The following is a 25,459-nucleotide window of genomic DNA, read 5'->3' as shown; positions in this document are numbered from 1 at the left end:
CACTGCCTGAACCTGCTAATTTTTTTTGCCACTCTTTCGGAAGAAGTACCGATTAGCCATACTGTCCCAGACTCTGACTGAGTGACACGAGTTTTGCTAAGCGATGACATTGACATCTAACTGGTGCTGTACGGATGGGAAGAGGTCAAGGGACATGAGCGGTCCACTGTGTTGTGAAATCTCTACCAATCACAGCAGACACCGCTTCACTCCAGGGGCTTCTTGCATTCCTACTGAAAAGCGCAGTATATTGCATTGTTTATTTTTGTCATTCAAATTGGTCAGTAAAACATTTTTTTTTGTTCTGCATAGCGCAAGTCATGGAAACTTACATCAGACTGAAATGTACAAAATATAGATATGATTATTATTATTAATATTTATTTATTGACCATCAAATGTTTCGGGGTTGGAAAAATGATATCATTGCAATCAATCCAAGCTGTGCAGCTGCCATTTGATCAGTGTTGGAATAAGTACCCAATTGTCATACTTGAGTCAAAGTAAAGATACCTTAATAAAAAATGACTCAAGTATTAGTAAAAGTCACACAGTAAAATACTACTTGAGTAAAATTGGAACGTTTTCCTGTCCTGCTAAGCATTTGAAATGTTGTACTTTTGGGTGTCAGGGAAAATGTATGAAGTAAAAAGTACATTATTTAGGAATGTACTTTAGGAAATGTCGTGGAATAAAAGTAAACATGTTCAAAATATAAATAGTAAAGTAAAGTACAGATACCCCAAAAAACGACTTACCTCCAAAAAGTAAATTACTTTAAAGTACTAATGAAGTGCTTTACACCTGAATTTGATGAATGGAAAGAGACATCTGTTGCAAAACACCAATTACATGCAGAGATTGCCAAGCCTTGGTGGATAGGCCTACAAGGTAGGGAGGGATATATTTTCTGTTTGTCGAGATTGATGTCTATTCATTGTCTATTTATTGTAAACACAAACCATTAAGTGCCTGAAGTCAGTATGCTTTGTTTATTGGTTGTGCGGTGCAATGGAACAGAAACCTGTTGGTGGAAAATGTATTCAATAATTTGATATAATTATAAATATGGCATTCAAATGTTGAAAATCGGATCCCCTAGCTGATCATTGTCTGCAGCCAGCTCTGAACTTAGTGCAATGAGAGCGAGGCCCCCCCACAGTAAACTGTCCCTAATAATTAAGCAGATCCATTAAAAACATTACACATAGCCTAGGCCTACTTAAGAATTATTCGATTTTTTAAGTATCCTAGACTTCACAATCTCTTGTAGACCATGGTCTAATAATTGATACTGAAGGGACATACATTTGTGAAATAATAATAATTTAGATATGCCTTTATGAGCATGTCCTCAGGTAGTGTAACTTTTCTCATTTAGACCATTTCTGCATCATTATTTTTTTAAATACCTATGTGTAGGACACTGACACTATGGAGCATCAACAAAGGCACGCCAGTGGTCTTTAGGTCTGAGTCTGAGCTCTAGAAAGAGATTTTGTCTTGATGGTAAACATGTTTTACTTTTGTTTCATGATAAGGACTTAGATCAGACAAAGTATATAGAGCAATTTTTTTCCCGAATTCCTAGTTGAACGCATTTAAGTCGGAAGTCGGAGATGTCCGAGTTCAGTTTTTCTGAAAGCCGCAAGAGAGAAATTGCGTGCTTTACGTAGAGTATAAACCTATAATTTGTGCGTGGTGCGTGCATGGGCGGGGGCAGCAAAACGGAGACTGAATTTATGCAAAATGGTCTGCAATTGGACGAAGCTTTGTGGTACCCAGGAGAAAGACCGTATCGCACAGCAGCATCATTGTAAGAATGGTCCGAAAACCGTCTGACAAACCTGGAACATGGCCCAGCGGAGGATATAGAATATCATATTCTTAGAACATCAAAACATGACAAATGCCATAAGCATTTTGACGGTTCATCTATAATAGGCTATGATTCAAAGGCAGGTGACACTGACCCAGGTACGTTTGAATAAATGTAGGCATATTTGTCCAGCTGTCAATAAGATAGGCATGGCTAAATTGATACGTGCCAGTGTCCGAATCGATCTCTAGTTTAGATTGATGTATGTAATCACGAGATCTATGCACTAGAAAATATAGTTTACGCCTCATATGTGTTCTCAAACAAAGACATTTCTAGCATTTTTTCGTGTGTTGTGATTGTTCCACTGATGCTGCATGCTATGTCATTGGATGCAGTAGAGTACGGCCTCTATATTGATGACCAGGCCAAAGAAATTCGCCCCTGTAGCCAGGTTGGCTATGTAATGTCTCGTAGTGTTTGATATTATTATTGGGAAGTGAGTATCGATTTCGCAATTAGGAGAGTGTTTTGATCGAGTCCGTATATCCTAGTCAGAGTAGATCAATCCTTTTGGGATGCTCCACCATAGTAGGGGAAGGGACCTCTGCCTATATTGTCATCATAGCATGCAAATTGGCCTACTCTTTTTGGTTGTTAGAGAGAGGGAGCAGGAGGGATGAACAGAGTGTGTGTGTGTGTGTGTGTGTGTGTGTGTGTGTGTGTGTGTGTGTGTGTGTGTGTGTGTGTGTGTGTGTGTGAATGTAAAATGCAACAATACATAGGACGGAGCAGAGAGAGGTGAGAATAGGAGGAAGGCAATATTTGTAGTTTACTAATACTAACATAGTACTACTATACTATATTAATACTGCTACTGTTCCGGATGTCGTTTAAGGCAGCCCCCCGCACCTCTTTGATTCAGAGGGGTTGGGTTAATTGCGGAAGACACATTTCAGTTGAATGCATTCAGTTGTACAACTGACTAGGTATCCCCTTTTCCTTTACCCTTGTACTACTATACCATAGAAGGCCACCTAGAATACACAAGCTGTTCCAGACAATTCAACACTGCACAGGGAGATAGACACTCTTTCCATCAAAAGATGCAGTCAGTGCTCACAAGCAGCCATAATTCTGACCATTTGCAGAGAGATTGGTCAGATTACTATTGATTCACCAGTGACCCTCAACGACTCAAACTACCATGTAGAAGGAGAACATGCTGTCTATTGATCCATGTTAAAATCACCACTGTGGAGGAGATAGCTTGTTCAAACTGAAAGCTATCTGAATACAAGAAATCTCCCTGCCTCATAAAAGTTGGAGAAGGATTCTATTTACCTGCCTGCCAACTGTCTGCAGCCATTATTCTCATAAAAAAAATTGGAATGGATTTGATGGCCTGATAGATCATCCCTGACACTTCTTAGTGGTTGGCATATATTAGACCTACTTTGATTTTTGAGGGAGATTTGAGCCAGAATTTATGTATTTGACACACCTTACTGAGCACATCTAAATGTATACATGTTCTTCCTAAAAATCGTTGGGCATGCTAAGTGTGCCATAGTTATGTAACAACAGCTCCTCAGTTGATGAGATACAGAGGAGAGCACTTTTATAAACTCCTCCAAAATGTCCCTCTCTGCTGCAGCCGTAATTGGTTTAGCCTGGTGGGAGCTAAATGAGCAGAAGGAAGGAGAATGTTGAGCCACCACTCAGTAGATTGAGTGAGTCATCAGCCAAGAGCCCCGGTGCAGAGGTGCATGAGGAGGACTGAACACTGCTCCTTTGACTGGAAGGATATCTATGATGTTGCTGCTAATCCAGTGCAGTGAAGAAGAAACTCAGTATCTGGATGCAACAGAATGCGATCTATTGTCCTAGCTGCTTTCCCATGGTTGAACACTGCATGCTGTGATCAGCTACGTGGTTTGTTTAGCGTCACGCTGTTGATTCGCTGTAGTGTAATTTGTGATGCCGTGATGATAACGCACCAGATCCTCTTCTTCAGATTAGTCTCAGTGAGTAAATCCAATGAGATTAAAATCATGAGCTTTATGTGGAGGTAGGTAGCCTACAGTATGGGGTTAACTACAGTGTGGCATATTCATGCATCATGCTGGCAACCATCCAACCTTATAAGAAAAGAGGCATCTTTTCTTTTTGCATCTTTTCTCTACAAAACATTTCATATTTCACTATACTTTACTGTACCTTAATCACAAGGGATTTACAACTGTCCTTCATTTCACTAGTGTACTGATATTTTTGTAATGAATTGGCAGCTTTTAAAATATGATAAGGATTGTATTATTTAACACTTTTGGCCTACTCAATTATACTGTCTGCATCCCTGCATTTATTACTCAGTTGGGAGCTCCTGTGAGGGAAGAAATATGCAGACCTACCGTGTTATGTAAGTGCACTAAGATATCCTCAGTATCTGCACAGTCAATATAGTACTGGGATGCTGATTAGCAATGAGCCAAGTTATCTCATATGGCTCCTAAAAGGAGTTAAGTAATAGTCCCATTCAGAGAGAAACATAAACGACTGCACTGTCTACTGGCATTTTAATGTGAAGCATTTGAACTCACTTACAGTAGCAGTAACTTTTTCTCTAACTCCTCTTTTGATTTAGCTTAGTGACCATTTCAGTATTTTATCTACTCAATTATTATACTCACAGCAGAGAATGCCAAGTGAAATTCTCATATTCTTCCCTGCTCTTCTCATTCTCTTCTTACCAATGTCTTATACAGTGTGTGTTGTATATGGTGGAATTCCATCCATACTGTACATAGGTTGTATGGAGGCAGGCAGAAGACAAGTGACCTTGTTGCTGAAGAACAGTGGCAGAGTTGTTGAAGAGGATGCTTGGCATCTGGAAGCCCTTCCACACTGGAGGGCCAGAGAGTGGCTCTAATAAGACACGTCACTGAGGGGTCTGTGCCAGTGGATTGTTCTCAGAGGGGAGTAGGGGTCTTGTCTATTGTGTTGGTCTGCTGCCCAGGCAGACTGACTGACAGAGAGAGAGACATTTATCTTCTATCACTGAGCCAGCAGTGTTTGTATGCGTGTGTGTGTTTAAGAGAGACAGCGAGAGAGAGATTTAATTGAACTGAGAGAGAGGCAGCACACTCGATCACTTTTGAACAGTCCATTTCACACCCTGAGCAGGACAGGGCCCGGGAGTGTTCCTTACTGTTAGCACTGTGCTGTATTGTTGTCTCTCCTCCCACTGAGAAGCTACTACAAGATAGTGGAGAAACCTCCCAAAGCTCATGGGATTTCCTGTTGGTAATCTTCCCACTGTAGCTCCACTTTCTCTGCAGGACTGTAGAAATCGCTACCTCTAAAGTCTGCTCAGAGATAACCAACAGAATAACACATCTGCAGTGTTCTTAAAGATGGAGATAAAGGTTTTGATTGGACTTAATCGACTGTATCTCAAAAACAGGGATAGGAATGCTAAATGTGGAGCCTCCTTAACCTCTCTCCAGTAAAAGCTCTTCATCCTCCCCATTCAGATTCTCTTCTCTGCTTTTCTTCCCTCTCCCCCAGAACTTGTACCAGAACAGGTTTCTCGGACTCAGACTTGCAGCCATGGCCTCCCCGTGTCGTTCGTCCCAGAACCGTTGGCGCTGTAAGGACCACATCCGCCACAGCTACAACCCCGAACAATTCCGCAATGTTAATTTCCAGAATGGGGTGCCGGAGGACGTGGCGGCCATGTACCGCTCCACCAGCGACACGGATCTGGTGACATCACACAGCCGCTCCACACTTACCGTCAGCACCTCGCACTACGCCATCGGACAGACCCAGGACATCCTCATCTGCTGGGACATCAAGGAGGAGGTGGACGCTGGGGACTGGATCGGCATGTACCTCATTGGTGAGCACTACCATAACTTTTAGGATATTTTTATTATTTAATTTTACATAGAAGGGACCAAATGAATAATTAGTAGATGATAGAGCCAGATAGAGATGGTGAGATGAAGAACAGTTTATTTCCAATCTTGTGAAGCTTTTACACATCGGGTAGATCAAGGACATGAACAAGAATGTGTTATTTCAAGTCTATTTGAAAGATACTGTATGTAAGGTACATGGAGAGGTATGTGATGACTCAGTTCAGGTCTGCTTTCACATATGTTTTAAGGTAATATTAAGGTGTTCTGGTTTTCTGATAAGGTGCGCAGACTCATATCCACAGGTACTCTAACTGACAATGCTTGTGTGATAACGTTGTGTAACTTTGGGCTGGATTCAATCCGTATCGCCAAAGTTCAGCACTCTAGTGCGCTTGAAATGTAAAGGTGATTTCCGATTGAGCCGACATATGCAGCGTTTACTATGAATGCAGTCTCTGCGAATGCGGGAACATTGCCTTTAAATTTAAATTGCGCTGTAGTGCTGAACTTCCGCGATACGGATTGAATCCAGCCTTAAGTCTCACACCATTCCTCTCTGTCTTACCTCTCTCTCAGAAGAGGTGTCGTCTGAGAACTTTCTAGACTACAAGAGCCGCGGAGTGAATGGTTCCCACAAGGGCCAGATAGTGTGGAAGATTGAGGGCAACTCCTATTTTGTGGAGCGTAAGTGCATTTCTGGAAATACATTCAAAACCACCTACATTATAATAGAGCTGTAAGAGAGCTGTTTTATAACGGATGTAGCATCGAGCTCTCAGAACAGGACACTGCTTCGTCAGTGCATATTGTAGATCTTTACGTAACAATGAAACAATCTCATATCCATTTAGTTTCTCATAACAGTTGTGCCCATACATTTGTGTCTGTAACTAAAGCAAGTCTTTTAGGCAAGAGATTCACAGAAATAAAATAATTTACACAGCCAAAGGATCCCATTAGCTCCACTAGACTAGAGAATCCACACTGACTGTACAGTACAGTAGGCCCCGGTGTGGACAGCTCTGCTTACACACAAGGGAAGTGGAACTATGAATAACTAACTGCCATTGTGCCATCTTCCACTCATTTGATCCTGCTAATGTAATGATTTGTCAGCTGTGAGTGATTTTGTTATTTAGCTATCACTGCTTATTTTTTATTTACCTACAGTATGACTCAACCCTCAAAGAGCTCCTCCCACCTCATTAGTACGGACAGGACATATATCAATCAATCTTTTCCCCAATACAGTTCGCTGGTGCCTGTGTGCCTCTCTATAGGCCAGTCCGTGGTGTTTACTCCAAAGCATCTCTTTTTAGCTACCACAGTAGATTAGCAGGTTGGATAGAAGCCACTGAGATTGAGACTGAGACTCTGTGTAATGAAAGTGATAGTATTATCTGTCTGTCTGACTCTCAGGTCCTAATAACCCTGTAGCTGAGGACAGCCTGCTCTCTCACTCCCCCAGTTTATTGGCATGCTGCTCAGAACAGCTTTCTAAAGGCGTCAGCATGCTTCAGTTCGGCTGGAGGCTAGCCAAAGTCGACTAGGCGAACCAAACAAGTGTGCTCACATACTCCCTTAAAAGACCTTCCCTTGGAAAACGCGACAAAAATACTTTGTCCATTTTGAGACATCATAGCCAGTATAAACTTCCTCAAAATAGTCAGAATTAACCTATGATAACTCTGTCATTAATTTAGACATTTTTGCAGAGGAGATCTTAGTTGCGCATATTTATATCTAACGAAGATGATTGAGGCAGTATTTCTCAATGAAAAAATGTGCACGAAAACAAGTTCTCTTTATTGAAGGATCCCTACTTCTGACCAATCACCGATGAAGGGGCATAGATTTCGGCTACCGACTTCGGCTTGCCTCCAGAAAAAATGTTGTGTGCCCGATCAACCCAAGTCCAAAACAAACAAAAAAACGTCACAAAATGTCTTCATAATATATGCACAAACTCTTCCGAACTGTTTCGTCTGGGAAGCATGGGGACGCCTTTAGGCCATACTGGTGTAGCTCTGGTCTGTTTTTGAAAGCTGTCCAACTGTGAAATGTGATCAAGGTGTAAAACAAACTGTAGGTCATCCTAAAAAGATAGGACAACCTGTTCTTAAACTCTTTTCTGTTCCCTGTCCTCTTTCATCTGACTCTTCTTTCTTCTCAGCGGAGACCAAGATCTGTTTTAAATACTACCATGGTGTGAGCGGGGCCCTGCGAGCCACTACCCCCAGTTTGACTGTGAAGAACCCCTCAGTTCCGGTGAGTGTGTGGGACGACTACTTTGTCCAAACCTGGTAGTGCTACATGGGCTCTGTGTTCATTAGTGCTCCTCTAGGGACACTGATGATAAGAGGTAGCGTGTTAATTATGGATCTACTGTATGTCTTTCAATCTGAAGGATTTATCTTTGCATTGTCTGGGTTTGAGCTTATTAGTAGAGCCCAAAAAACTCCTGACAGTTCCAGAAAGAGATCAGCAATCCCTCCGGTGTCTCATCTATTGTCCAGCTCCGTCCATTATAACTGCCTGGATTACTTGGGGTTATCAGACGCCATTTAAAGTGCCGATATGTTAGGTTTAGAAATCCATATATTAGATTGGTTACCCTTCCTTTCTCATTGACTGGAGAAGAAAACAATGGCATTTATTACAAGCTTATTAGCAGGATAACATTTGTCTCTCAGAGGAAAAGATAACATCTGCAAATCTGTGTATGCACAACCATTACATTTTGATTTGATTTAAGACCCACAAGAGGGACAGACAGAGAGGGGGGGGGGTGGAGAGAGAGCGACAGAGGGAGAGAATGATAGAAACAGAGACTGCAAGTGCTGAGAGAGCGACGACAGAGACAGACAGACAGACAGACAGACAGACAGACAGACAGACAGACAGACAGACAGACAGACAGACAGACAGACAGACAGACAGACAGACAGACAGACAGACATAAACAAACCGATAAGCCACAGCCAGAGGTGAACAGAGAGTGGAAGGGAATTACAGAATTTCATTCTGTTGTCCTTGTGCTGGCCCTGTTGTGGAGTAAGCTGTAGTACAGGTCTTGTGGGCACTTAAGGTTACTACAAGTTCCATGTGTGCATGTGGGTGGAGTGGGATCTTTGGAGTAGCGGACACCTTTGGTTAACATGATATCCTCGCAGGTCCCATTCACAAGGGGGCGATGGCAAAGTTTTTTATTTTTGTGTTTTCATTGCTAGTAGTAGCCAGCCAGTAGCTAGCTGGCTTTAGCCTGGCTAAAAAGAAAGCTAGCCATTTTAGCTTCCCACATCTCAATGTGAAACAATCAGATTTATAATTAAATAATATGCCCTGGCAAATATTCTTATACTTCCCTTTTAACCTAAAACATTATACCAGTTTGACATGCTGCTTGTGTATTCATTCCCATATCAGCTAAAATAGAACATAATGTTTTGGTGTGGAGAAAAAGTCACATGTCTAGCTAGTTGGCTTCAGCAGGTTCTAGCATTTCACAATAGCCTTTAAATCACTAGTTATTACTTCTAAACCAAATACCTTTTTGGTGGATTCTTGAGATTTCTTGTTGTCTTCTCATTTGTGGTGGAAACAAAATAAGAATATCTTGTCTTGTCGTACCTTGCTAACAAGTTGGCTAGCCTTTTAGCTTCCCTCATCTCCATCTGAAATAATCTGATTTATAAATATTATTTTACTTGCCAGTGTAACCTACAACATTATCCTATTTTGACATGCTGCTTCAATGTATTCACTCCCAGAATAACATTAAACAAAATACATTTGGGGGAATTCTATAAGGCTACAATGTTGTCTGGTTTATTGCTTGAACAGACACTGAGATTATATTTGGTTATCAATGCAAAATAGGCTACTTTAATGAATAGTCTATATAGCCTAATGGACAGCAACATCACTGCCCCCACGGTAGTGGGAACAATGATACGTTGAGTCTCAATCTCCAGGTAGAAGAAAACTGCATCGAATGTCGGAGTGTATGGTGTTACAAGGAGCCGCCTCTTTTGTGACGAAAATGTAATTGCATCACTACGCTACACTCCGTCAGCCCCCTCTACGTATTCTCTGTAGATGCCTTTAAGTTCCAGATGTCTGCTGCAGACCCCCACAGCCTACACACCACCACACTGCTATGATCACTGGTCCACCTAGAGAGGCTCACACAATACTCCTACAGGAATGTGCACGCGCGTGTGTGTCTTGCATCTGACCCTTATCCCTCATCTCTCAATGGCCTCGATCATCTCTGTGGCTGTTTTCCCTTTACTGAATCTTTCCCTGGGTAGTAATGGGTAGAGAAAGATAACCCGCCTGCCTGCTATAAGGACCACTAGACAGGCTTACACCTGTGGAGGTGGAGCAAGGAGGAGAGATGCTGTAAAAGCTGGCGCTGATGTCTCGCTCTCATTCTCTTTTTTCTTTATCGATCCCTCTAACCCTTTCTCTCTTTCATTCAATCAATCTCTCTTTCCTTCCCTCCTTCCCTATTTCTCCCTCCTGCAGGTATTTAAGCCCGTCACCAATGAAGAAGTCCCCCAGAGCACAGGAAGTAGAAGACTCATCAGCTTCTCCCTCTCAGGTGAACAGTCTATTGTGCCAAGTGTTTCTGACAGGCCTGAATTGAGTTTGATTCCTAACAGTGAGGGATGTAGCAGCAGCAGCAGCATTAGAGGCGGTATGATCCAGTTCCATCTGATTCACAGTGAGGTAACACACACTGATGTGATGTTAGATGAAAGGTGGGTGAGACAGCTCGGGAAGTTGTGTATCTAAATATTACTCTCCCCCCACCACTGCATAGGAGATGACAGGAGGAGGCAAATGTGATTTTTAGGCAGCTCTTCCCCCTTCATCTTTAGCATTGATCAACACAGGCTTACAAATACTGAACAAGCAGGCGGACTGTAGCAGTCCCTGTCTAGTCCCAGATCACTGGAAGGTTATGCTACTGTATGACATGGCTGTCACAATTGTTAGAGAGCAGAGTTGGAGAGAAGTTAAATGCCACACTATTCAAAATAATAATTCTGTCTAGATGTATTTTTCATGATTAGTTATTTTCTCTCTGCTCTCCTGTAGCAGAATATATTACTACTATTATTGTAGAAGTACAATATACTGTTGTATTTGGCGAGATATTGAACCAAATTATTTTGCAGAGCTTCTCAAGCATATTCTTGCCTGCACTCTACTCCAATTTGTCAGAAGAATGTGATGTCCTTAACCCGTATAGGTGACATTTCAAAGCCTTTCCTTCTCTCTATACTCTTATCATCTCTGGCAGATTTCCATGCCACAGGGCTGAAGAAGGGGATGTTCTTCAACCCTGACCCCTACCTTAAGATCGCCATCCACCCCGGCAGGAACAGCATCTTCCCGGCACTGCCACACCACGGCCAGGAGAAACGCTCAGGCATCGTCTGTAACACCATCAACCCCCACTGGCAGAGAGAGGTGAGTGGAGAGCTGTGTTAGTGATTCATATCGTGTAAACGTTCTGTGCAATACTGGTAATGATTATTTCAATGTTCGGACTGGTTTTATACAGGTAGGCCCTATACATGTACACTTACCCAACATTACAATGGGTTATATTTACTCAAGAGAAAAAATGATGAACATGAACGTGTTGCAAAAACTTGTATTTGGATGTAATGATTTGGTAGCACAATATCATCTCCCACAACATCTACTAAAGATATTGATCTCTGCATAATACTGGCAGGGAGGCAAGCAGAGCTTATTGACATTTGACTTGGTTAGGGAGGGATATTCCCCTCCTGCCTGTATCTCCTCCTCCTGAACACAGCAGTACTCCCCTCCTGCCTGTATCTCCTCCTCCTGAACACAGCAGTACTCCCCTCCTGCCTGTATCTCCTACTCCTGAACACAGCAGTACTCCCCTCCTGCCTGCATCTCCTCCTGAACACAGCAGTACTCCCCTCCTGCCTGTATCTCCTCCTGAACACAGCAGTACTCCCCTCCTGCCTGTATCTCCTCCTGAACACAGCAGCACTCCCCTCCTGCCTGTATCTCCTCCTGAACACAGCAGTACCTCCGCCCTGCCTGTATCTCCTCCTGAACACAGCAGTACTCCCCTCCTGCCTGTATCTCCTCCTGAACACAGCAGTACCTCCGCCCTGCCTGTATCTCCTCCTGAACACAGCAGTACCTCCGCCCTGCCTGTATCTCCTCCTCATGAACACAGCAGTGCTCCACCCCTGCCAAATGTATTATCATTTATAATGTATGAATTATACATTTACACCATGAGTTTTCTCATGTGGTAATCCTCTTTTATAATAATGCCTGTCAAAATTTGCTCTCTCTGCCTATAATAGGCTATTGCTGGTTTACTCATTTGGCTAATGGTTCAATTATGTGGTGTCACTGTGAAAGGGCAGAAGATGTATCACAGGCCCAGCTCTGATTTAGCACAGTGGCAACACCCCTTTAGGTATATTGAGGGGAAGGATATAGCAGCACCACTATGTATTCATGGAAATGATCGGTATAGAGGAGGAGGTATGAGACCTGCGGAGATGATTCATGCATGCTTCATGCTGGATCTGACTGTATAGTCAAGAGCTTAGCGCTGGAGGTACAGTCTGATGATAGCTAAAAAGCTAGGTGCCTCCCTCCATCTTTGTGTCTCCCTCTTGTACCTTGAATTGATTGAGGGCTTCTGTGAGAGAGGCTATGTACAGGCAGAAGAAAAGTGCACCCTACTCCCTCCCGGTCCCCTGTTTTGATATTCAGATCAGGCGCAGCATTCCTTCACTCCCTCTTGACTCCCTGGTTATACAGTAGGCCACAGCCATAGAGGTCAGTTTATGTAGAGATAAAGCTACACCTGGAGGAATGCCAATGCTTAACTCATCTGTCATAGAGATCGCATACCTCTACATTTAGCATCACTGTCATTGAAGATCACGCAAGGTTAGGTAATGCATTGTTTCATATGTATTGTTCCTTCCATTCCAAAGTCTTACTTTGAGTGCAAAGAGTTCAGCACCATTGACGGCTCCCTCTGTTTCCTACAGCTGCAAGTATTTTCAGCACTATTAACAGCTACACACAGGGATATGCAGCTGTATAAGGCTACACGCACACACGTACACACGGCACCTTTACAGGCATTTTAAATAGATACTATGTCTTTCTCTCCCTCCTCAGCGCTTCAACTTTGTGTCTCTGCCCACGGACGTTCTGGAGATCGAGGTAAAAGACAAGTTTGCCAAGAGTCGTCCTATCATCAAACGTTTCCTGGGCAAGCAGTCCATGCCGGTGCAGAGGCTACTGGAGAAGCATGCTATTGGGTACGGCTCAGGAACACACAGCATGCTCATATATTTATCAGGATAATCAAATGATTATTAATAGATATTTGGGGAGCTCTTGAAAGAATGTTTAAAATCATAAAGTAACATGTCTCTCTCTTTGAACTCCAACCCCCACTCCTTCTCCTTCCACCCTTTCGCCCAATCTTCTCTCTCTCCCTCCGGTCACCTTCCCATCTTTCTCTCAATTTGTTCCTCTCTCCTGCACTTTTTTCCCTCTCCCACCATATCTCTCTCTCTCTCTCTCTCTCTCTCCCTCCCTCTCCCTCTCCCTCTCCCTCACCCTCACCCTCCCTCCCCTCTACACAGTGACCGTTTGGTCAGCTACACGCTGGGCCGAAGGGTGCCGACAGAACATGTCAGTGGACAGCTGCAGTTCAGATTTGAGATCACTTCCTCTATTCATCCAGGTTCCTCTTCCTCTCACACATCCTCTCACATACATCCAGACCTGGGTTCAAATAGTACTTGTTTGCCTTCAAATAGTTTTGCTGAGCTTGATCAAACTGTCTAGATGTAATGGAACTAATGGAATAGTTCCAAAATACAAACCCCACCCATCTGAGTCTCTTAACAGGCTCAATCAAACACTCAAAGTATTTGAACAAAAACTCATGCTAATTGAACCCAGGTTTGTATAGGAAAGGGGGATACCTAGTCAGTTGTACAACTGAATGCCTTCAACTGAAATGTGTCTTCCGCATTTAGCCCAACACCTTTGAATCAGAGAGTTGTACATCCTGTTTGTTGGCTTCCTCTCATGTAGGTTCACTTAGTGTTTTTCAATACAGAGGTGGGAAGATAATATATAATATGTACTGTAAGTCTTTCTGTATATATCAACTTTCAAATCTAGGTTTAGACTGGCAGATATTAAACATTGGTTTAGCTGTTGAGTTGACACTTTTTTTAAACAATAGGTTCTCTTATTATAAATTGCCATATTGTCATACTCGATGTATACAGGATTTTCCATTCATTGACATACCAAAGCAGAAACAGAGTGGTCTATTAACTAATGAATAGTGTGCGTTCATGTTGATATGACCCACTTTGTGTCAGGCAGCCTGGCAGGCCATCACAGGCCTCTGACTGGGAGGTAATGAGCTCTGTTCTCCTCCTGCAGATGATGAAGACATGTCTCTCAGCACAGAGCCTGAGTGTGCCGCTGTGCAGGAGACCAGTAACCAGGGGGAGGGCCAGTCCTCCCAGGCCCAGGGCCAGGCCGAGGACACAATGAGCCTGGGTCCAGGGGCTCCCGAACTCCCCATGGATGAGGAGGAAGACGCTGGAGCTCCAGAACTTCCAATTGGAGGAGATACAGTTACAGACACGCCCATGGAGGGGCATCCAGCAGGGCCTTTGTGTTCAGAGGAGCCCATGGATGGAGATGGAGACTCAGGGCCTAGCTGTTCCAGAACCAAGGCCCTAAAAACACAACCAAGTCAACCAGAGGTCAATGGGGCTCAGGAAGAGGTGGCTGTGGCTGTAGCTGTGGCTGCAGAGAAGCTGCCCTCGGTAGAGGATAACAGGGAGGAAGGGGGGCAGCAGACCCCCTCCAGTCCTCAGCTTGCTGACCCAGAGGTGGGGGTGGACAGTACACCAGCAGAGGGTCAGGTCATCCCTGCTGTATTGGAAGACATGGAGAGTGGAGCACCTGGGGAGCCAGCAGAACAGGTGGTGGGTCAGGAGGAAGGGGACGAGGAATGCTGCTCCCTGCGCATCAGGACCACCCCTAGGCGTAAGAACCGGCCCTGCTCCCTGCCCGTGTCGGAGCTGGAGACAGTCATCGCCTCGGCCTGTGGGGAGCCTGAGACCCCTCGCTCCCACTACATCCGCATCCACCACCTCCTCCACAGTCTGCCCTCTGCCCAGCCAGGCACCCAGGAGGACAGGGAGGGAGAGGGGGTTGAAGCTGAAACAGAGCCCGATCCAGACCCTGGCCCTGACCAGCTCAGCCCCAGGGTCCAGGATGGCTCAGAAGAGGATGAAACGGCAGAACCACTGACCCCCGGGCCCAGGAGGACCCTGCCTCGCAGCCTGTCCATCGAGCGTCTGTCCGACCTGGCCCTGCTACTGGACAGCGAGGGCCGCCACCCCCAGGGCCAGGTCAGGGGTGACCAGAGAGTGTCCGACGAAGACGACATGGAGCCCTGCTGCAGTGATTCCTGCTATGAGGGCCGAGGAGGCAGTCACAACCAGGCACCTCTAGTGGCTGTAGCCAGGATGTCTGTGGAGAGCAGTGATTTCCCCTCCCAGGAGGATGAGGACATGGAGGGGAACGGAGCAGAGAGCAGTGATTTCCCCTCCCAGGAGGATGAGGACATGGAGGTGAACAGAGCGGAGAGCAGGGAGCCAGGAGATGGGATGCCCCAGTGGCAGGTGGCCCTATCCACACAGGTCCAGAGCCCCCAGAGCTTCATAGAAAACGGAGAGTCTCCCGTGGCCGGGCCCAGTGGGAAGATAGGACGTGAGTTGGGTTCCTCACTGAATACTAACTAGCAAAATAGAGATGTGAGTTTGGTAAGTTAGGATATACTGACCTGTTTTTGTCGTCCCATAGGAGATTGTCCCCTACCATCCAGTCATCCTCCAGTCAGCCAGCTTCCTGCTCTGCGTCATGATCCTCATCATTACCCCACTATAGATGAACCACTACCACCAAGTGAGCTTTGTATATAACTTTGTCTGAGACTCTGAGTCATATCATTCATATTCCTTGTTGATGAACAATACATACCAGGACAAAACTAATGGTAGTAACTAAGAAATAATTGTCTCCACTGTGTGTTTGTGTATAGACTGGGAAGCGCGTGTGGACAGCCACGGTCGTGTGTTCTACGTGGATCACATCAACAGGACCACCACGTGGCAGAGACCCACCTCAGCGGCCACGCCTGACGGCATGAGGAGGTCAGGATCCGTTCAGCAGATGGAACAGCTCAATAGAAGGTGAGTGAATGGGGGAGACGGGAAGAAAGAGGAGAGAGGTAGATCCTACTTTCGTAAAAGAAAACAAGTGAAAACGTACACTATACAGGACCATCTGGTAGTTGTAAGAAGAACCTAAAGCTTATTTGTTTCTTGGATGATTTTCTTAGAATTGGTTCAGTTCATTCCAAGAATGAGGGAGTTTTTTATTAAACCCCCTAAAGTTGATGTCGGTGCTCCGCGGAAATTAATTTGCATAATACAAAAATCCCCATCAAAATCTGTCACTTTATGATAGAGATTTTTTTGATTTCGATGCATCGCAATCTACCACATCTGCCTAATGTATGTAGCACTTCCTCATCTGCGGTGAAAGGTAGCAGAGCTAGAGTGGTGTTTGTCAGATCATGAGACAACTGTTTGGAACGGTTTGGCCTACAAACTAATACGCCTCTGTGGAAAGCTGAGTCTCTAACTAACATGATGGTGTTCTCCCTTTTGCTCTACGACCCCCACAAGCGTCTTGGTACTTGTTTGAATGCGGTACAGCTGATCTACCCGAACAGTTTGGGCTACACACTAATATGATACCGTGGAAAGGTGACTCTCACAAACACATCATGCCGGTTAATTTGCTCTAGGACGCCCACAGACCTCACAAGACTCATCTGAAGGTCTTCCAGTACCAGTTGGAAAAAAATAATCGAAGTACAGTGTATATGGAGACTGTTAAGTGTACATTATCTCTCACATATAGGGCAGACACTTCAGAACCCCGCCCCCCATTGATACCTATTGCTTGGATTTTTTTCCAAAAGCATTTGCTGCCGTGTGTTGAACATTTGGTTAGGGCTGTGGCTGTCTTTTTTACGCTTGTACCGTGTCTTTATGAGCCACTACTAGAAGAACTTGCCATGAAATGCCTGAGATATTCTGAATGGAGGAAAAGTCACTAAGTCTTGACAGTAATAATCAGATGAGAAATGTGCACAACAGGCTGTGAATAATTGCATAAGTGTTATTATACAACTGCAGTGCATGAAATCTCTTAATGAGATTGGAGACCTAGAGAGCGAGGGAGGAGAAATTCATTTAAATGCTTATTGAAGGCGAGGACAGGGCTTGCCCTTGCTGGGCTGGTGGAATTCCCTTTGTGTGTCTGGAATGAGAAGTGTGTCCAACTGGAGACATGAGCAGTGGGCTGTGTCAGGGCTGTGTCATAGATCCTTCTCTCTGTCAGGATAACCCCTGCACAGACCTCGCATGTATTGAAGACTATTACAGTAGTGGAATCCATTGATCAATGGTCGCAAATTCAACTTCTTTCTCTCTGGGGATTAACTGTAAGCAAGCCTACATTTCTTGTACAGTATTGAGTGATAATTCAATAAAAATATGTTTTTTAATTACTTTTTTTCTCACCAAGATAAATGATCTTAACGTCATTAGCAGAACATTTTTTGCTTATTTAAAAAAAAGGCTTAATACAAACAAGTGATGTATATTGCAACATTACGACAAAAATGGTAGAGGCAAGTAGAAGGGGGAAAAGTAAGGAACTTCTGTGTCGGCCCTGTATTAAAGAACATAAATGGTTAAAGAAAAGTGTGATAAATAAAAACATATGCCAATTTCATTTAAGGACCAAAAACCTGACAGCTGTGCCATATAAATTGCAAAATAGTTGGGAAGAGATTTGATGTACCCATTCCAATGCACATGGTTTATGAATTGATACGCAAAACAACGCCGGATTCAAAACTTCGCATTTTTTAAATTTAAATACTATACAAAATACTTTAAACCAATAGAATGTTATATATATGGAGTATACAATCTTCCCAGCTCTGCAGATTTTGCTGTGAGGAGGCAGAGTCATTAAATAATTTATTTTGGTATTGTCCATATGTAGCTCGTTTTTGGTCACAGGTCCAGGAATGGCTGAAGAATTGCAACATTTGCCTAGAACTAACGTCAATCAATAATACAATGTTTTGCTAAAATAATTATGTATTTAATTTACAATCTGTAGAAGCTATGAGAATAGAAAGGTTCAGTACTTTTGTGAAACATCACAGCACAGTTGAAAAATATATGGAAAAAAATATAGAAATCCCAAATGAATGATGTTGAGAGATAGATGGGAGGGGTTGAATGGAGCTGAAGGGTGGGACTAACAAAAGATAAACAATGTAAAACATACGGGGACTGTAAAATGTATATAGGTTCAGAAATGTTGTGAAATAGCACAGTTACAAATATAAATCAAACTGGATGGGCATCAGAAATAGACGAAAGACTAAAAACCAACTAAATATAACTATTGTAAAATAGATTGTGTCTGTAAAATGTGTATAAGATGTGTAAACTGAAGGTAGAAGCCTAAGTGTTTATTTGTTTACTCCAATTGGGGGAAGGGTGGTAGGGTTCGCAGGGAATAATAAAGGTATATTCTTAAAACAGTATGTATATCTATATCTGTACATACAGTATGTGTATATGTATGTATATGTATATGGATATATATATTTACCCAAAAAATGATATGGGGGATTAGAAATGATGCAGACAATTACATTGATGGAAGCAACAATCTTTCTGCAATATTAAGGTGATCCTCTAAAAAAATTAATGTAAAAAAGTAATGTATCTTATTTCAACATATTTTTAAGATATTTTACCTTAAATCATCTTATTAACAAGCTGTTCCTTGCACATTTAAAGGAATGGTCTAGATTGAGGCACTGTTGCTCTGACTTAAGGATGTTTAGTAAATGTGTGCTGATGTGTTTGTCAGGTACCAGAGCATCCAGAGGACCATGGCCACAGACAGGAGTGAGAATGAAGGAAGCAGAAGCAGGAGTGAGAGAACAAGCCTCAACAACAACAGCAGTGAGACAGACTCTCCTTCGGTGGCTAATGGTAAGTGGGACCACACCACAATGTCACAATTACAGAATGCAATAAACTGAAGTGTAACCTTCCATTGTAAAAAGTAATGTCATGGGTATACAAAGGGCTTTTCAAAGTTTTACACACAATCTAGTACGACTGTCACCATTCAGTTAATGGTTTCTTTGTTCTCTCCTGGTGTCTGTGTGTAGAGCTGAGAAGAGACAGCTCCTCTTCCTCCTCCTCCTCCTCATCTCCAGTCAACAGTCAGAAGATCACAGCTCTGTTACAGAGCCCAGCGGTGAAGTTCATCACACACCCAGAGTTTTTCACTGTCCTCCATGCCAACTATGTGAGTACCTATCTCCCTAGTGGACAATTATAACTATACACGGTGGACAATTAGAACAAACAATTCCCTTTTGAACACCAATACCAATGCTCAGTAACATATTCTAGTCTTCAGTAACAGATGCTGAATATTCCTCCATTGTGGTTCAGATTGGTTGCGTATGGTGTTTCTAGTATCCAGGGTCATGCTGTTATGTTTTTCTCTTCTCAGGGAGCCTACCGCATGTTCACCAGCAGCACGTGCCTGAAGCACATGATCCTGAAGATTCGTAGAGACGCTCGTAACCTTGAGAGGTACCAGCACAACAGAGACCTGGTCACCTTCCTCAACCGCTTCTCTGACGCCCAGTTTGAACTGCCCCGGGGCTGGGAGATCAAGACTGACCCTCAGGGCAAGGTGCAGAGACATCAACCCTTAGTTCATCCACAGCTAACTCCCCCACTTATTCACATAATAGTTTATTGTACCTTGGTTGACAAGATGGAAAATATGTTTTTAAAAAATGAATAAGTTTACCAATGATTCTATTGATTTGGCCTTTGTCTTCAGATCTAGCAGTGTTTAGATTTGTATTTCCAACTTTGGTACGTTTTTTCCTGTAACATCTTCTCTGTGGTCCAGAACTTCTTTGTGGACCACAACAGCCGAGCGACCACGTTCATCGACCCGAGAATCCCTCTTCAGAACGGTTGTCTGCCCAACCACCTGACCCACAGGCAGCACCTACAGAGATTACGCAGCTACAGTGCTGGAGAGGTCAGAAGTCAACCAGTACTATAGAGAATACATGTCCTTGTTTTTAAGTGTTGTAACTGTGTGATTGATGACCATAATGTAATCGAATTATGGAAATATGGAATTTAATTTATGTATTTGCTTGTTTATAGCTGTACCTTTTGTCATATGTATTCTGTCAGGCCTCGGAGGTGTCCCGTAGTCGAGGTGCGGCCTTGTTGTCACGGCCTGGGAACAGTGTGGTGGCCGCGATGCGGAGCCAGCATCATCCTGATCCAGTGCCACAAGGTGCGTCCTGTACATACAATACAAAAAGCACACAAACCATGTGTTATAGTTTCTGCTGCGTGATACAGTTTCTGCAGTTAGTCTGTTTGAGTCCATTTCTGCTGTGTGAGTCAGTCTAACTGTCTTCTGAATTCAATGTCTTTGTTCCATTCACAGCTTATAATGAGAAGATCGTGGCCTTCCTCCGTCAGCCTGGAATACTAGAAGTTCTTACGGAGCGCCAGCCAGCCCTGTCCAGGAACCATTCCCTGAGGTAGATATACACACTGGGGGATGAATTTGATATATTTTTTTATATGAGGACTTTGTAGATTCAGGGAATGTGAATATCTCAATCACTGCTGTACTGGTACCATACTTCCATAACGGAAGTTCCCACTCTGAAAAATAAAGGCTAACACTTTACATTACAGTGCCCTTAATGTGTAACTACATGTAATTAGTGTAACAAGTATTGTAATTATGCATTATTACACTGTACTTAGCAGTAACCATAACCTTAGCCCTAACCTTAGCCTCAACTCTAACCATAGCTTCATGTCCACAACCTGGTTCAACCCTTACCTAACCCTAGCCTCAACCACAACCCTAACTTCATGTCCAAATCCCAGTTAAACCTTAACCCTCAACTTGAACCCCTCACATTGGGAACCTAAGTTGGAGTCAGTGTCAGAATCTATACAGATACTTATAGGAAAGGATGTGGATTCCTTTTCACAATTCAAACTCAGACCTGTACATAAGTTTAACCTTACAAAGCAACAAACTCAAGCTCTAAAAACATTGAGCAGCAATCAGAATATTGTGAGTAAACCAGCAAATAACGGGTCTCAGATTGTTATAATGGATAAAATGCAATATCTTATTGAAGCTAATAGACAGTTAGATAATGTCAAAAACTATGTCCCATTGCTCCACTCAACAACTGGAAACACAAAGACTAATCAGGGAGATAGTGAGTGAGGATAAGTATATTACAGATAAACAGATGGTCTACCTTTTTGGGCCAGATTCTCCAAAACCTAGGCAGTTTTACTTACTACCTAAAATATATAGATCTCATGAGACATGGACAGTTCTCCCACGAGTTCCCTGCGGTAGACCAATAGCAAGTGATTGTGGCTCAGAATCTTATTGTACAGTGGATTGCGAAAGTATGTTATGCAGGTGAGTGAGGACCCAAAAGCGATTTAACAGAAACAGAGTCTTTTAATGTCCAAACAGGGAAAACATAAATCCTCAATCTTTACAGGAGATGTCCAAACAGGGAAAACATAAATCCTCTATCTTTACAGGAGAGTCCCCCTTCTAGTAGTAGAGGAGAATAGCAGGGCTAGCGGCAACAGACTGCTGGTCCCTCCGGGTAGGCGCGGGCCGTAGAGGACAGAGACACCTGCTCACACGCAGCATCTGATGAAGAGGCAGATTACGACAGGACGGGACAAGGGCAAAGCAAACAAGAATCCGACAAGGACAGAAGCAGAAACAGAGAGAGAAATAGAGACTTAATCAGAGGGCAAAAGAGGGGACAGGTGTGAGAGAGTAAACGAGGTCGTTAGGAGAATGAGGAACAGCTGGGAGCAGGAACGGAACGATAGAGAGAGAGAGAGATAGAGAGAGAGAAAGTAACCTAATACGACCAGCAGGGGGAAACGAAGAGAAGAGAAAGCACAGGGACAAGACATAACATGACAATACATGACAAAGTATTCACCCCCTTGACATTTTTCCTATTTTGTTGCCTTACAAACTGGAATTCAAATGGATTTTGGGGGGTTTGTATCATTTGATATATACAACATGCCTACCACTTTTAAGATGAAAAATATTTTTTTATTGTGAAACAAACAAGAAATAAGACAAAAAACAGAACTTGAGCATGCATAACTATTCATCCCCCCCCAAAGTCAATACTTTGTAGAGCCACCTTTTGCAGCAATTACAGCTGCAAGTCTCTTGAGGTATGTCTCTATAAGCTTGGCACATCTAGCCACTGAGATTTTTGCCCATTCTTCAAGGTATAACTGCTCCAGCTCCTTCAAGTTGGATGGGTTCCGCTGGTGTACAGCAATCTTTAAGTCATACCACAGATTCTCAATTGGATTGCGGTCTGGGCTTTGATTAGGCCATTCCAAGACATGTAAATGTTTCCCACTCGAGTGTTGCTTTAGCAGTATGCTTAGGGTCATTGTCCTGCTGGAAGGTGAACCTCCGTCCCAGTCTCAAATCTCTGGAAGACTGAAATAGGTTTCCCTCAAGAATTTCCCTGTATTTAGCGCCATCCATCATTCCTTCAATTCTGACCAGTTTCCCAGTCCCTGCCGATGAAAAACATCCCCACAGCATGATGCTGCCACCACCATGCTTCACTGTGGGGATGGTGTTCTCTGGGTGATGAGAGGTGTTGGGTTTGCGACCAGACTTAGCGTTTTCCTTAATGGCCAAAAAGCTAAATTTTAGTCTCATCTGACCAGAGTTCCTTCTTCCATATGTTTGGGGAGTCTCCCACATGCCTTTTGGCAAACACCATGTTTGCTTATTTTTTTCTGACCACTCTTCCTTAAAGCCCAGCCCTGTGGAGTGTACGGCTTAAAGTTGTCCTATGGACAGATACTCCAATCTCCGCTGTGGAGCTTTGCAGCTCCTTCGGGGTTATCTTTGGTCTCTTTGTTGCCTCTCTGATTAATGCCCTCCTTGCTTGGTCCCTGAGTTTTGGTGGGCGGCCCTCTCTTTGCAGGTTTGTTGTGCTGCCATATTCTTTCCATTTTTTAATAATGGATTTAATGGTGCTCTGTGGGATGTTCAAAGTTTCTGATGTTTTTTTTAACCCAACCCTGATCTGTACTTCTCCACAACTTTGTCCCTGACCTGTTTGGAGAGCACCTTGGTCTTCATAGTGCCGCTTACTTGGTGGTGCCCCTTGCTTAGTGGTGTTGCAGACTCTGGGGCCTTTCAGAACTGGTGGTTCCCTTGCCCCTATACTGAGATCATGTGACACTGAAATAAAGTCCAGCTGTGTCTAATCTAACTAATTATGTGACTTCTGAATGTAATTGGTTGCACCAGATCTTATTTAGGGGCTTCATTTCATACATGAAATCCAAATAAAAATAAATTTAAAGGAAAAATGCCAAGGGGGGCGAATACTTTTGCAAGGCACTGTATTGCCTTGGGCGGCAGGTAGCCTAGTGGTTAAAGCACCTGGACTAGTAACTGAAAGGTTGTGAGATCGAATCCCCGAGCCGACAAGGTTCTGCCCCTTAACAAGGCAGTTAACCCCCTGTTCCTAGGCCGTCATTGGAAATAAGAATTTGATCTTAACTCACTTGCCTAGTTAAATAAATAAAAATAGCTGAATATACCGATTTTTATATCAATCCTCTATCTCAGCTATGTTAAGGATACTTGTGAATTTGTCAACAGGCTGAAGGGTTTAAAGATACCAATACATTTTTTTAAATTCTCCATTGATATTAATTCTCTGTACACAAACATTGATACCAAATTAGATCTACAGGCAGTTGCAAATGCCTTTCAGAGGTATTGTGACCCCAGTCGACCGGATAGGGTTATCTTGGATTTGTTGAGTCTCACCAGAAATGACTGAGTTCAATGGGAAGTACTACCTCCAGATACATGGTACAGACATGGGAAAGACATTCTCCCCAAGTTTTGAAAATGTGTACATGAGTTTTTGGGAAGAAACTGCTTTCCTTAAATGTAAGACCTTACCATTGCTGCACCTTAGGTATCTGGATGGTATTTTTGGACTGTGAGGAGGCTCCATCTCTAAATTCAGGGAATTCTTAAACCTTTTGAATTCACATCACTTATCAATCACCATTACACATAATTTGAAATACAAAACATTTGAATTTCTAGATATACAGGTATTTTTCATTCAAAAAGGGGGGAGAAACCAAACAATTGGCAACTGAAGTTTTATTTAAGGAAACAGATAGACATGACCTACTTTACAAATGTAGTTTCCATGCAAAACACACAAAGGGGGTTGATCAAATCACAATTTATACTTTTCCACAAAATGTGTAGTTTCCCTGGGGAAATAGAGGGGGCCACAAGAATACTCTTCTCAGCCTTAAGGCCCATGGGCTACTCTAGGCAGTTCCTAAAAGAGGTTAAGGCTGAGGTAAATCAGACCATCCAGACCCATGGAGCATATAAGGTAGAGAAGGATAACCGCCCTTTGGTTCCATTTGTGGAGACTTATTCTCAGGCTCTGGAGGGGTTCCATTCTGAACTTCAATCAAATTTTCAACAGGCCCGGAATGATTGTGAGGCCTTGAAATATTTCAGGGTAATCTCAGCCCATAGGAGGAATTTGAAGGACATCTAGTCCACATTCAGAAGGGTTTTATGCCCACTTAAGGGTCATACAGTGGAGAACCTTAGAATTTTTGGCCTGGTGACCAATATGAGGTGGTCAAAAACTCAAAGACAGAGAGCTGAGTGACAATGGCTTAGACCAGTAGGAACCATTGATTGTCAAGGCCTACAGTCCTGTGGGTTTTCAGTCCAACCCTAATTTAACACACCTGATTCTACTAATTAGCTGCTCAACAAGACCTTAACTAGCTGAATCAGATATGCTAAATTAGGGCTGGACTGAACCTACTGGACAGTAGATCTTCAGGAAAAGGGTTGGGCAGCCCGGCTCTAGGCCTCAATGAGAAATAAAAAGCCACACAGTAATTTGTCGCCATCTTGTGGCTGCTTTAGACTTGAATGCTCCAATGGGATTTCTTTAATTGGTTTAGGATAAAGCTACAGATTTATTGTCTAGATTCCTGTAGAATTCCCTTCACCTTTGATTACTTTGTGTGGATTTGGTAGAAATTGTGTAATGGAAATAATTCCTCATAGGCTTACTTTAGTTTCAATTTGAGTGAATATTTATAGGAATTTATTTTTTTCTCTCCCTATTTTGGGGATTTGACTTATTCCCCATCCCACACATTCTCTCAATTTGAAAGCTCTTCGGATTCATTATTCTTATTTAATATATTTTGGTGTGTTACTGAATATACTGTTGAAGTCGGAAGTTTACATACACCTTAGCCAAATACATTTTAACTCAGTTTTTCACAATTCCTGACATTTAATCCTAGTTTTAGGTCAGTTAGGATGA

General features: G+C 43.1%; 1 protein-coding gene across 2 annotated transcripts in view; it reads left to right on the top strand.

Moving 5' to 3' along the window:
* The first annotated feature begins 1,660 nt into the window (after positions 1 to 1,660).
* LOC115103036 (E3 ubiquitin-protein ligase HECW1-like) overlaps positions 1,661 to 25,459 on the top strand; it is a 50,150-nt gene continuing 26,351 nt past the window's right edge. Inside the window, exons 1-17 of one of the 2 annotated variants that reach the window (XM_029623620.2) lie at positions 1,661 to 1,977; positions 5,390 to 5,723; positions 6,322 to 6,429; positions 7,919 to 8,013; positions 10,276 to 10,351; positions 11,057 to 11,226; positions 12,949 to 13,091; positions 13,422 to 13,522; positions 14,239 to 15,582; positions 15,676 to 15,777; positions 15,914 to 16,064; positions 18,841 to 18,965; positions 19,148 to 19,287; positions 19,498 to 19,683; positions 19,909 to 20,043; positions 20,205 to 20,310; positions 20,467 to 20,563. In XM_029623620.2, the coding sequence (XP_029479480.1) occupies positions 1,948 to 1,977; positions 5,390 to 5,723; positions 6,322 to 6,429; positions 7,919 to 8,013; positions 10,276 to 10,351; positions 11,057 to 11,226; positions 12,949 to 13,091; positions 13,422 to 13,522; positions 14,239 to 15,582; positions 15,676 to 15,777; positions 15,914 to 16,064; positions 18,841 to 18,965; positions 19,148 to 19,287; positions 19,498 to 19,683; positions 19,909 to 20,043; positions 20,205 to 20,310; positions 20,467 to 20,563 (3,443 nt within the window). In that variant the 5' untranslated portion in view covers positions 1,661 to 1,947. The remainder of the gene's footprint in view (positions 1,978 to 5,389; positions 5,724 to 6,321; positions 6,430 to 7,918; positions 8,014 to 10,275; positions 10,352 to 11,056; positions 11,227 to 12,948; positions 13,092 to 13,421; positions 13,523 to 14,238; positions 15,583 to 15,675; positions 15,778 to 15,913; positions 16,065 to 18,840; positions 18,966 to 19,147; positions 19,288 to 19,497; positions 19,684 to 19,908; positions 20,044 to 20,204; positions 20,311 to 20,466; positions 20,564 to 25,459) is intronic. The other variant, XM_029623619.2, reaches the window with a different exon arrangement.

This window comes from Oncorhynchus nerka, linkage group LG20 (assembly GCF_034236695.1).
Source record: "Oncorhynchus nerka isolate Pitt River linkage group LG20, Oner_Uvic_2.0, whole genome shotgun sequence".
Classification (NCBI taxonomy): Eukaryota; Metazoa; Chordata; class Actinopteri; order Salmoniformes; family Salmonidae; genus Oncorhynchus; species Oncorhynchus nerka.
The sequence above is the reverse complement of the archived record's forward strand: the minus strand, read 5'-3'. Positions and strand labels throughout refer to the sequence as shown.